Genomic DNA, 14,036 nt, shown 5'->3' with positions numbered 1-14,036 from the left:
TAAGTCTGTTTTCATTCAGTAGAAAAACTATATAAAAAGTAACCGTTATTCCATACTTGTGTCTCCTTGGAGAAGGCAAGATTGAGAGGAGATTTGGTAGAAGTGCTCAAAATCATGAGGGGTCTAGACAAAGTAGATGGAGAGAAACTTTTCCCATTGTCGGAACCAGAGGACACAGATTTAAGGTGATTGGTTCTTTTGCCAAAGGTGACATGAGAAGAAATGTTTTTGTGCGGAGTGTGGTGAGAGCTTGGTGGAGGTAGATACAGTCGTAGCTTTCAAAAGGGAATTGAATAAAAACCTGATGAGAGAAAATTCGCAGGACTATGGGGAAAGGGTGGGTGAGTGGAACGAGTTGAGTCGCTCTTGCAGAAGCCAACACAGACACAACTGGCGGAGTGGTCTCCTTCTATGCAGTTGTAACCATTCTATGATGCTCTGATTCTGATCTGCAGCAAGGAATTTACAAATGCAACAGTGAAATACTCCAGATGCTGGAAATCTGAAACAAATAGGAATTGCTGGAAATGCTTAACAGGTCGAGCAACATCTGGCGAAAGAGAAACAGAGTTTCAGGTTAATGACCTCTTGTCAGTTCTGATGAAAAGTCATCAATCTCAAATGCTAACTGTTTCTCCACAGATGCTGCCTGACTTGCTGAAAATTTCCTGTTATCTTGTATTAAGGAATTTACAAACTCCTGTTAATCTGCAGACTTCTCTTGCCAGCAGCAATTAATATCAGATTGTTATTTATAGCAATTGGATTTTGTGGCTTTAAAAAGAGACACAACTGCCACATAGCAGAGTAATCCATTATGGATGACATTGTATATTTCTATTATTAAAAATAGCGCATCATTTAATTTACCTTGAGCAACACCATGAGAGAGCTAGTAACAAAATAACTTAAGTAATTGTGAAGTGTTTTAAGACCTTTGATTGAAATAAGGTCCTGGTTGGCACTGGCTCGCTGCAGAGCACAGCTCCTGAGTACCAGCAATAAATGTAGTAGAATCTAGGCGGACCAGAACATGCCAGCACTGCATTCTTTCTGGTCCCAAAGAGGCACGAACAGCTTTATGCATATGGTTGGTAGCCCCACTTGTGCCGAACCTGGCTCTGGTTCTACACGTTTAATAAGGAGCCTTCTATTTCTTCAAGCTCTGAGCTATTTCTGCTGTGAATGAGTAGAATTGCAACCAGAACTAACAAGTTTGTCTGTCCTTTATTCACACAAAAGCTCTAATTGACATTTGCCTGCCTTCCCACAAAATAGCTACAAATATTTGTAAAACAAAGTAAATACTGAGCAGAATAAAAATGTTTATCTCAGTTAATATGAAAAGGTTCTGGGGGGAAAAAAAAAGAGCTGAAAGGAAAGTGAAGTTAAGCCTGGACTTCTTAACAATGAAACTTCTCATGAGTTCAATCAATTTCAACACTTTCTTGCATCAAAATATATATAGTCTTGTATGAGTGAATTACACTAAAGTTCAAGAAAAACAAACCAATAAAGCTTTTTTTTTGGGAAGCAAGTTTTCCCTTCCTGCAAGTGGTTCATCTCAGATATTTTCAAAAATGGTGTACAGCTAAAACACGAAATATAAAAGAACACTCACTGATGCATGGAGGGTTATAGATCCAGGAGTTGAGATAATTCTAGATTTGTAGAAACATACAGTGCAGAAGGAGGCCATTCGGCCCATCTTGCTGGAGTGTCGGCTCTTAGAAAAAACAATCATGTTATTCCTGCATCCCTGCTTTTTGACTGGAACCCTGCAAGTTTCTTATCCTCAAGTACCTGTCTCACTTTCTTCTAAAATTGTTTATGGAATCATCTTTCACCACCTTTTCAGATGGAGCTTTCCAGATCCTGACGATCAGAACAGCTTATACTTATGTAGTGCCTTTAAAGTAATAAAACGCCCCAAGCCACTTCACAGGAGCGTTGCAAAACAAAATTTGACACCAAGTCACGAGGAGATACTGGGCAGATCACAATCTCAGTCAAAGAAGTAAGTGTTAAGGAGTATCTGAAAGGAGGAAAGAAAAGAAGAGAGGTGGGGAATTTCAGAGCATAGGGCCTTGGCATGGCCACCAGTGGTGGAGCGTTTAAAATCGGGGATGCTCAGGAGGCCATGGAGAAATTTGAAATAAAGGATGAGAATTTTAAAATCGAAGTGTTGCTTAAACAGGAACCAGCGTAGGTCAGTGAGCATGGGGTGATGGGTAAATGGGACTTGGTGTGAGTAAGGACACAGGCAACAGAGTTTTGAATGACCTCTAGTTTATGGAGTGTACAACATGGGAGGCCAGCCTGGAGTGTATTGGAATAGTCAAGTCTTGAGGTAACAAAGGAATGGATGAGGGTTTCAGCAGCAGAAGAGCTCAGGCTGGGGTGGAGTCAGATGATATGGAGGTGGAAATAGATGGGCTTAGTGATGTTGTGGTTATGTGGCTGGCAGCTCGTCTTGTGGCACCAAGGTTGTGAACAGCCGAGGTCAGCCTAAATAGTTGCCAGAGAGAAGGTTAGAGTTGGTGGATAGGGAATGGAGTTTGCTACGAGGACTGACAATGATGTCTGTGGTCTTCTCAATATTTCGTTGGAAGAAATGTCTGCTCATCAACACTGCATTACAAGTAGTCTTGACAATTTACAGATCGCCAGTGGGTTGAAAGAGGTCGTGGTGAGATAGAACTGCATGTTAGCAGCTTGCGTGTAGCAGCTGTCTGTTTTCAGTTGATGTCTCTGAGGGAGAACATGTAGTTGGTAAATAGGGGGCTAAGGATAGATCCTTGGGAGACACCAGTGGTAACGAAATGGGAGGAAAAGAGACAACTCGGTGGCAAAAAAATTCTCCTTACCTCCCCTCTAGATCTTTTGTCAGTGATTTTGAATCTATGACCTCTCATTATTGACCCCAGCCAGAGGGAATAATTTTTCTCTTTCTACTCTTACCAAAGTCTCTCATCATCTTGAAAACCTCCTATTAGGTCACCTCTTTACCTTCTCTGTTCAGAGGATAATTGTCCCAGATAATGGTTTTCTATTAACTTGCCCACCACTGATGTTAGACTGACTGGCTTGTAGTTTGTTGGTTTATTCCACTTCCTATTCTTGAACAGTGGCATGACATTAGCAACCCTTCAGTCCTCCGGCAATGATAATTGAAAGATTGTGACCAACGCTGTTGTTATTTCTACCTTTGCTTCTTTTGGCAACCTGGGATACATTCTATCTGAACCAGGTGACTTACCAACTTTGAGTAATGCTAGTCTTTTTAGTACATCTTTGCTATCTTTTACTGTCCTAACCATAACCTTCCTCTCTTTTAGTGGAATTTTCATATCATCTTTGTGAAGTCAGTAGGAAAGGTGCTTAAATAATTGTGGACGACTTTAATGTTCATATAGATGGGATGAATCAAATTGACAAAGATAGCCTGGAGGATAAGTTCATAGAGGGTATGCAGGACGGTTTCCTGAACAATACATTCTGGAACCAACCAGAGAACAGACTACTTTAGACCTTGTAATGTGTAATTAGACAGGATTAATTAATGACTAATAAAGGATCCTTTAGGCAAGAGTGATTATTACATTCATTTTGAAGGTGAGAAATTTCAGTCTGAAACTAGTGTCTTAAACCTAAATAAAGACAATTACAAGGGTATGAAGACGGACTTGGCTGAAGTGGACTGCGAAAATAGGTTAAAAAGTATGACGGTAGAGAAGCAGTGGGAGATATTTCATAACTCTCAACAAAGATCTATTCCATTTAGAAAGAAAGACTTTGAGAAGGATGCACCATCCATGGCAAACTAAAAAAGTTAATGCTGCGAAGTTTTGTTTTAGGCCAGAGATTGGGAAAATTTTAGACACCAGCAAAGGATGGCTAAGAAAAAAATAGATGGAGAAGTTAGAGTATGAGAGTAAACTAGCAAGAAATATAAAAACAGACAATAAATATTCTATAAATTGATTTTATTGTCTGAAAATAAGAGACATTTTGTCGAAGCTTTTCGTCTTTGCGCCTTGTTCAAATAAACAAAATAAGTGACAGCCATTCGTTGGTTCATTCCTCAGAGCAATGCTTTGACCAGAGTCAAGCTGCCTGGTTTAAATTTCAAACAAACCTTGGCAGTTATAGGAACATAGGAGCAGGAGTAGACCATTCAGCCCATCGAGCCTGCCCCACCATGCAATATAAGCATGGCTGATCATCCACTTCAATGCCTTTTTCCCCACACTATCCTCATATCCCCTTATGTCATTTGTATTTAGAAATCTGTCAATCTCTGATTTAAACATACTCAATGACTGAGCTTCGACAGTCCTCTGGGGTAGAGAATTGTAAAGATTCACAACGCTCTGAGTAAAGAATTTTCTCCTCATCTCTGTCCAAAGTAGCTTCCCCCTTATTTTGAAACTGTGTCCCCTGGTTCCAGACTCCCCAACCAGGGGAAACATCTTAGCTGCATCTACCCTGTTTATCCCTTTAAGTATTTTGTAAGTTTCAATGAGATCACCACTCATTCTTCGAAACTGTACAGAATACAGGTCCAGTTTCCCTAATCTCTCTTGATAGGACAGACCCACCATCCCAGGAACAAGTCTGGTGAATCTTCGTTGCACTCCCTCTATGGCAATAATATCCTTCCTAAGATAAGGGGACCAGAACAGCGCACACTACTCCAAGTGCAGTCTAACCAAGCTTCTATACAATTGAAGCAAGACTTCACTACTCCTGTACTCACATCCTCTTGCGATAAAGGCTAACACACCATTAGCCTTCCTAATTGCTTGCTGCACCTGCATGTTAGCTTCCAATGACTTATTGACAAGGGCAACCAGGTCCCTTTGTACATCTACACTTTCTAATCTCTTACCTTTTAAGAAATATTCTGTATATCTGTTCCTCCTACCAAAGTGGATAACTCACATTTTTCCACATTATATTCCATCTGCCACGTTCTTGTCCATTCACCAAGTCTGTCCAAATCCCCTTGAAGCCACTTTGCATCTTCCTCACAACACACATTCCCACCTAGTTTTGTGTCATCCGCGAACTTGGAAATACTACATTTGGTCCCCACATGCAAATCATTGACATATATTGTGAACAGCTGGGGAACAAGCACTGGTACCCCACTAGTCACAGCCTGCCAACACGAGAATGACCCGTTTATTCCTACTCTCTGCTTTCTGCCTGTTAGCCAATCCTTAATCCATGCCAGTATATTACCTCCTATCCCATGTGCTTTAATTTTGCCAACCAACTCCTGTGGGGGAGTTTATCAAAAGCCTTCTGAAAATCCAAGTATATCACATCCACTGACTCCCCTTTATCAATTCTGTTAGTAACATCCTCAAAAAACTCCCAACATGTTCGTCAAATGATTTCCCACTCATAAATCCATGTTGACTATGCCCAATCAGATCATTATTATCCAAGTGTCCATTTAGCAACATCCTTTAGAATTGATTCTAGCATTTTCCCAATGGCTGATGTAAGGCTAACAGGTCTGTAATTCCCTGTTTTCTCTCTCCCTCCCTTAAATGGTGGGATGACATTTGCAACCTTCCAATCAGCAGGAACTTCTCCAGAATCTATTGAAATGCATCCACTATCTCCATAGCTACCTTTTTCAGCACTCTTGGATGTAGAATATCAGGTCCTGGGGACTTATCAACCTTCAGCCCCATTAATTTCTCGAATACAATCTTCCCAATCATTTAGCTTCTCTGCCATTTCTGTATTCCCCATTATAAATTCTCTCGACTCTGCCTGTAATGGATCCACATTTGTCTTAGCCAAACGTTTCCTTTTTACGTATCTCTAGAAACGTTTATAGTCCGTTTTTATATTTTTTGCTAGCTTACATTCATATTCTATTCTCCCTTTCTTTATCAGTTTCTTCGTCCTCTTTTGCTGTATTCTAAAATTCTCCCAATCCTCAGGTTTATTACTATATCTGGCAACTTTATAGACCTTTTCTTTTAATCTTATACAGTCCTTAACTTCCTTTGTTATCCACGGTTTACTGTCTTTACCTTTGGGGTTTTTGTGCCTTGAAGGAATGCATAGTTGCTGTAAACCATGTAATATTTCTTTAAAGGCTATCCATTTCCTATGTACTGTCACACCTTTTAAAGTATTTTCCCAATCCACCAGAGCCAATTTGCCCCTCATACCTTCATAATTTCCTGAATCCTGGCTTCAGATTGAACTATCTCACTTTCAAACATCATGTGAAATTCTATCATGTTATGGTCACTCATCCCTAAAGGTTCTTTTACAACTAGGTTATTAATTATCCCTTTCTCATTACATAATACTAGATCTAGTCTGTTCCTCGACATACTGCTCGAGAAAACCATTCCTAACAAGCTCCAGAACCTCGTCCTCCACAGCATTAGTGCTCATTTCGGTTTACCCAGTCTTTATGCAGATTGAAATCACCCATGATTACTGTATTCCTCATGTCACATGCTTCTCTAATCTCCTGATTAATACCATGGCCCGTGGCCTATAAACAACTCTTATCAATGTTTGCTGCCCCTTGCTGTTCCGTAGCTCCACCCAAACTGACTCCACATTTTGTTCTTCCGATCGGACATCCTCCCTTACTAATGTACTGATCCCGTCCCTTATCAGCGTAACACCACTTCCTTTTCCTTTTTGTCTGTCCTTCCTAAATGTCGATTATCCTTGAATATTCAGTTCCCACTCTTGGTCACCCTGTAGCCATGTTTCCGTTATGGCAATTAGATCGTACCCATTTACCTCTATTTGGGCCTTTAAATCATCTACGCTGTTGTGAATGCTGCATGCATTCAGGTCGAGTGCCCTTAACCATGTCTTCTTGACATAGATAAGTGCTTGATGGCCGGCACAGACACGATGGGCCGAAGGGCCTGTTTCTGTGCTGTATAACTCTATGACTCTAAGTCTAGTTGATGCTTACCTTTGTTTCGCCTGCCTTCTAATGTCATTTGCTACTTTTCTACCTCCTGTTACCAACTTTGCTTCCTTCCAATTTGAGTTACCCCTCAGGTTCCCATCCCCCTGACTAGCTAGTTTAAACCCTCCCCAACAGCACTAGTAAATCTCCCTGCGAGGATATTAGTTCGTTCCTGTTAAGGTGTAGCCTGTCCATCTAGTATAGGTCCCACCTGCCCCAGAACCGGTCTCTGCCTCAGAAACGTGATGCCCTCCCTCCTACACCAATTCTTCAGCCACGTGTTCAGTCGATCAATTCTCCTATTCCTCTGCTCACTAACATGTGGCACTGGGAGTAATCCTGAGATGACTGCTCTTGAGGTCCTGTTTTTTAATTTCCTTCCTAACTCCCTAAAATCTGACAGTTAACTGTCAGCACCATAAACTAGTGCATTCTCCATGGCAACGCCTCTACCAATCAGAGTCCACTTGCTAACCAGTCAGCACTCGCTTCTGATAATATAAATTTGTTGCTTCTCTTACATTAGTATTCTTGCGAATTGTCCTGATGAGTGCAAGATGAAAAGCTTCAACAAATATCTCTGTTTTCAGCAATATTCATGTTCTGTACTACCAAATGACTCTTTGTTTCTATAAATATATTAAAAGGAAACAAGTAGCTAAAGTAAGCATTGTTCCCTGACATAATGAGATTGGGAATTAATAATGGGCAACAAGGAAGCAGAGACTTTGAATAAGTATTTGGTATCTGTCTTCACAGTAGAAGACATAAAAAGCATCCCAAGAATTGTAGAAAATCAAGAGGCAAAAGGGAGGGAGGAACTTGAAACAATCACCATCACTAGAGGAAAAAGTACTAGGAAAACTAATAGGACTAAAGGCTGACCAGTTCCCTGGACCTGATTGCCTGCATCCTGGGGTCTTCAAAGAAGTGGTTGCAGAGATGGTGAAAGCATTGATTGTAATCTTCCAAAATTCTTTAGATTCTGGAAAGGTCCCAGTGGATTGGAAAACCAGAAATGTAACACCTCTGTTCAAAAAAGGGAGACAAAGCAGGAAACTGTAGGCCAGTTAGCCTAACATCTGCATTGGATAAAATGCTTGAATCCATTATGAAGGAAGTAGTAGCAGGGCATTTAGAGAAAATCGTAATATAATCGGACAGAGTCAACTTGGTTTTATGAAAGGGAAATCGTGTTTATCAAATTTATTAGAGTTCTTTGAGGATGTAACAAGCAGCGTGGATAAAGGGGAACCAGTCGATGTAGTGTGTTTGGATTTCCGAAAGACATTTGATAAGGTGCCACATAAAAGGTTACTACACAAGACAAGAGCTCATGGTATTGGGGATAATTTATTAGCACGGATAGAGGATTGGCTAACAGGAAACAGTCGGGATAAATGAGGCATTTTCAGGTTGACAAATTGTAACTCATGGAGTGCCACAGGGATCAGTGTTGGGGCCTCAACTATTTATGATCCATGTTAATGACTTGGATGAAGGGACTGAGTGTCTTGTAGCAACATTTGTAGATGATACAAAGGTAGGTGGGAAAGCAAGTTGTGAGGAGGACACAGTCTCCAGAGAGATATAGACTAAATGATATCATACATCATCAGGACATCACTGACCTTCTGGCATTTTGGTGGAACCATGTCAGTCATCAATGTCAAGACTTTCAGTTGACTTTATAACAACCCTTTGAAGCTATTTTCAGCCAATGAAAATCTATTTTTAAAGTTTTGCTTCTTATTCCCAAATGGACAGTGACATTACCCTGTTTGACTGATGGATATAGAATCAGTAGTAGCTTTGAAAATGGAATTGGTTAAGTGCTAGAAGGAGAAGAAAGTTTATGGGTATAGGCAATGAGCTGTGGATTGGGATTAACTGGATTACTATTTCAAAGAGCCGGTACAGACTTGATGGGCCAGATGGACTCCTTCTGTGCTGTGCTAATCTGAGATGCAAAAACAAACTTGGGACAATTATGGGGAAAATCTAGAAAAGTCCTTTGATTCCTGAAGGCAGTCAATAATTCCAGATTCCGCTCATCTAGCTTTCATAATTTGAGGTATCCTGCACTCTCAGGAATTTGCCCAACTTCCCTTTGATGGGCTGAAGTGAATCCATATTTAATACACATGTTGATAATCAATTTCAGAGGTCACCGATCGAGAAATGTTCTGTAGTGTGATTCAGTTTTATTTGGAGCAGTTTCTGAATTTAGTGTTGAGGTATATACTTATAGTTTTGCTTCTGGTGATTACAAAGGATGATATTGATAGAGAATTGTTTTCTAAATGTGGATTCCTGCAATAGAGAGAAGTTCTATGAAGCTAAACTTCAGCAACAGCAGCAAGAGTTGAAGCAGTTACAAGAAGAAAGAAAAAGGTTAATGGAAATTCAAGAGAAGATTAAGCACCTGCAGAGTTCATGCCCTGATCTAAAGGTGGCTATAATTTTGTTTAAAAAAATTGAATAGACACAAACCTATGGCTATATCCAATATAAAGCATTCCAAAATTATGCCACTGTTTTTCTCAGTTACTTAAGTTTTTATTTCCTGTCACACTTGAAAGTAAATATTTATTGAAATCAAATTGTGGTTCATGAGTTGCCAGTAACGAGTAAGCTTTAATGCTTTGCAAAATTTAATGTTTTCTTAAAAGCTTACGTAAATATGTAAAATGTTCACCTATTGTAACTGGTAGTTAACAGTCATGACCAGGTGTGCTGTAGGTCTTGCTGCTTGGTGCTGCATATCACATATGGGCTTTGTTTACTTGCAGTTGTCAACATCGAGTGCAGGAAACTTGTCAAAAATAAAAGTACCCATTGTTACATCTACCCCTGCGATCAGTGGCCAGAGTGCAACAGCAAAGGCTTTACCTGACCCAGTTGCTGCTCCACCTCCAGATAGTGAGGTAAATGATTAGCTGTTATATTCTTGTATTTAGTTATGCAATTATTAGTACATTTGCACAATATTTGTTTGAAAATGAATAGTTTAACAAGAACATGCACTTCATCTTGCTTTTAGCTAATAAAATATCTTGCGACCTTTGCAGAATGTTCAGGCAGCAGAGTAGGAAAAAAAGGGAGAGGCATTAGGGGAGGTGGTTAAAGACCGTTTGGTTTTGCAGAGCTTTTGACATTGGGGAGAGAGGGGTAGTCAGGCAAAAGTAGAAAGAATTCTAGTGGTGACGGAAAGTGTGTCAGCAGTGGCAAACTGGGTTGTGTGTTACATAGTACACCAGTGTTGGAAGATGAGAGTGTGTACTGGCCTGTAGATTGGAGAAGGTTACAGAGGTGGGCACAGGAATGAAGCCATAGAGAGTGGAAGACCAATATAAAGATTTTGAAGTGTTTGCACTAAGAGGCAGGACCCAGTGGATCGAGCAAGGATGGGTAATTACCATGTGGGGCATAATGCAGGATACGATGTGAGCTGTAGAGATCTGGACAAGTTGTGTTTTTTTTATATAAGTTTCCACTTGCCCTAGCCCTGAACTCACATCTCTCTCTAGTTTCTCTCTGAGTACATCTTATCCATGAGACCCACCTCCTGTATCTTCAAACCTATTCCCACTAAACTGCTGACCACTGAGTGTCCCTTCCTGGTCCCCATATTAGTTGATATTGTTAATGGGTCTCCATCTTCAGGTACTGCCCCTCTCTCTTTCAAGTCTGCCATCATCAACACTGTCCTCAAATAAAACAACCCTTGACCTCACACTCCTTGCAAACTACCACCCCTTCTCCAAAATCATCGAATGTGTTGTCGCCTTCCAAATCCATGTCCGTCTTTGCCGGAACTCCGTGTTTGAATCCCTCCTATCTGGTTTCTGCCCTTGCCACAGTACTGACAGGGCTCAAAAGTCACAAATTACATGTATGTGACTGTGACCAAGGTAAACTATTTCTCCTCCTCCTTCTTGACCTGTCTGCAGCCTTTGAGACGGTTGATCACACCAACCTCCTCCAACATTACCCAGCTCAATGGGACTGCATTCACCTGGTTCCATTTTGATCTGTCTAGTCATAGTTAGATTATCACCTGCAATGGCTTCTCTTTCACTCCTTCACAGTTACTCTGATGTCCTCCAAGGATCTGTCATAGAATCATAGAAAGTTTAAGGGCCAGAAAGAGGCCACTTGGCCCATTGTATCTGTGCCGGCAGAAAAAGCATTTGGTCCGTAGCCCTGCAGATTACGGCACTTGAGGTGCATATCCAGACTCTTTTTTTGAATGAGTTGAGGGTTTCTGCCTCAACAACCCTTTCAGGCAGTGAATTCCAGACCCCCACCACCCTCTGGGTGGAAAAATCTTTCCTTAACTCCCTCTAATTTTTCTACCAATCACTTTAAATCTATGCCCCCTAGTCATTGACCTCTCTGCTCAGGTCAATAGGCTCTTGGCCTCCACTCTATCCAGGCCCTTCAAAATTGTGTACATTTCAATCAGATCTCCCCTCAGCCTTCTCTGTTCTAAAGAGAACAGCCCCAACCTATCCAATCTTTCCACATAGCTGCATTTTTCCAGTCCTGGCAACATCCTCGTGAATCTCCTCTGTACCCTCTCTAGTGCAATTACATCCTTTCTGTAATGAGGTGACCAGAATTGCGCACAGTACTCAAGTTGTGACCTAACCTATCCTTGGCCTCTCCTATTTCTCATCTACGTGCTGCTCCTCAGCGACATCATCCGAAAACACAGTGTGAGTTTTATGATGTACGTTGATGACACCCAGCTCTAGTGCAACATCACCTCTCTCTATGTTGTCACTGCTGCTAAATCATTTTTTTTATTCTTTCATTGGGATGTGAGCATCGCTGGCAAGGCCAGTATTTGTTGCCCATGAGCTCACAACCACCTTGAACTGCTGCAGTCCATCTCGTGTAGGTACACCCACAGTGCTGTTCGGAAGTGAGTTCCAGGTTTGTGACCCAGTGACAATGAAGGAGCGGCAATATAGATCCAAGTCAGGATGATGTGTGACTTGGAGGGGAACTTGCAGGTGGTGGTGTTACCATGCGTCTGCTGCCCTTGTCTTTCTAGGTGGGAGAGGTTGCGAGTTTGAAAAGTGCTGTCAAAGGAAGCTTAGTGAGTTGCTGCAGTGCGTCTTGTTTCTGGTACATATGGACTGCTCGCCTGAGATCCGGTGTGGATGAGCAGAAATTTCCTCAACTAAACATTGGGAAGACCGAAGCCATTGTCTTCGGTCACCACTACCAACTCCATTTCCTAGGTATCGACTCTATCCCTTTCCCTGGCAGCTATCTAAGGCTGAACTAGACTGTGCACAACCTTGGTGCCATATTTGACCTGAGATGACCTTCTGACCACATATCCACACCAGTACTAAGACTGCCTATTTCCAACTCTGATATCGTCTGACTCCACTCGTGCTTCAGTCCATTTGATACTGAACGCTTATCCATGCCTTTGTTACCTCTAGACTTGACAATTCCAGTAAATTCCTGGCCAGCCTTCCATATTCTACCCTCCCTTAACTTGAGGTCACCCAAAACTCTGTTGCCTGTGTCCTTATTCACGCCAAGTCCCGTTCACCCATTACCCCATGTTTCCTGACCTATGTTGACTCTTGGTTGAGCAATGCCTTGAACTTCAAATTCTCATCCTTGTTTTCAAATCTTTCCATGGCCTCTCTTTCCCTTTCTCGAATCTCCTTCAGCCTCTCAACCCACCGAGAAATTTGTGTTCATCTTATTCTGGCCTCTTCAGCATCCCTGATTTTAATTGCTTTACCTTTGGTGGTTGAGCCTTCAGTTACCAAGGCCCTAGGTTCTGAATTTCCCTTCCCTAACCCTCTGCACCCCTGTACCTCTTTTCTCTTTTAAGACTCTCCTGAAAACCTATCTCTTGGACCAGGCTTTTGGTCATCTGCTCTAATATCTCCTTAGGTGGCTCAGTGCCAAATTTTGCTTTATAATGCTCCTGTAAAGCACCTCGAGATGTCTTATTATGTTAAAGGCACTATAGAAATACATGTGTTGTAGTTGATGTATGGTAAAGTTCAAGGAGCCAATAAAAAGAGTGTTGTGGAAATTGAGTGTGGAGGTAATGATGGCCTTGGGAAGGATTTTGCGAGTGAATTAGGGGTATAAGTGCATGTTTTTTTTGTGACGATGGTGGTAGGTTGTGTTGGTGATAGACTAAATGTGAAGTTTAGAGCTCTACTGGAGGTTGAACAGGACAGTCAGGTTGCACGTTCTGGCAAGAACTAAACTTCCTGAATTGTTGAACTTGAGACAGCTGTTTCACACAACTGCGTATCGCACAGCAGCATTTAGTTTAGTTTAGTTTAGAGATACAGCACTGAAACAGGCCCTTCGGCCCACCGAGTCTGTGCCGACCATCAACCACCCATTTATACTAATCCTTACACTAATTCCATATTTCCACCACATCCCCACCTGTCCCTATATTTTTCCTACCACCTACCTATACTAGGGGCAATTTATAATGGCCAATTTACCTATCAACCTGCAAGTCTTTGGCATGTGGGAGGAAACCGGAGCACCCGGAGGAAACCCACGCAGACACAGGGAGAACTTGCAAACTCCACACAGGCAGTACCCGGAATTGAACCCGGGTCACTGGAGCTGTGAGGCTGCGGTGCTAACCACTGCGCCACTATTTGTGGAGTTGAAGGTAGGGAGTGGAGGTTAGAGATGGGGTTATAGTTAGTAACCCTGGAGTGGTCTGGGTTAGGTTTTTTTAAGGAGGAAGTGATGACAGTTTTGAAAAGGAAGCTGAATCATATTTGAAGAAATTGAGAGGTTGCTGATACTCAGTTTGTTAGGCTGTCGAAAGATGATTGAGTAGTTAGGAGCCGGGTGGGAAGGAGGTCACTGGAAGAGGTGGTGGGTCTCAGGAGATTAATCTTATGAGAGCTTTAGAAGAGGTGGGAACTTTTTAGGTTGTGATTCGGAGATAGCAGAGTAAAGGGAGGCTTTGGGGCTAGAAGAGGCAGTTGTGCAGAAAGCCGAAAAGTTGGATCCCAAGAAATTCATGAGCAACTCCCATTTGCTATCAATTGAA

General features: G+C 41.7%; 1 protein-coding gene across 10 annotated transcripts in view; it reads left to right on the top strand.

Moving 5' to 3' along the window:
* pcm1 (pericentriolar material 1) overlaps positions 1–14,036 on the top strand; it is a 294,201-nt gene that overhangs the window by 164,398 nt on the left and 115,767 nt on the right. For all 10 annotated transcript variants that reach the window (XM_068034505.1, XM_068034495.1, XM_068034557.1 and 7 more), the window contains 2 exons: positions 9,290–9,419; positions 9,760–9,894. In XM_068034505.1, the coding sequence (XP_067890606.1) occupies positions 9,290–9,419; positions 9,760–9,894 (265 nt within the window). The remainder of the gene's footprint in view (positions 1–9,289; positions 9,420–9,759; positions 9,895–14,036) is intronic.

Source organism: Heterodontus francisci, chromosome 1 (assembly GCF_036365525.1).
Source record: "Heterodontus francisci isolate sHetFra1 chromosome 1, sHetFra1.hap1, whole genome shotgun sequence".
Classification (NCBI taxonomy): Eukaryota; Metazoa; Chordata; class Chondrichthyes; order Heterodontiformes; family Heterodontidae; genus Heterodontus; species Heterodontus francisci.
Note: the sequence above shows the minus strand (reverse complement) of the source record. Positions and strands in the feature narration are given on the sequence as shown.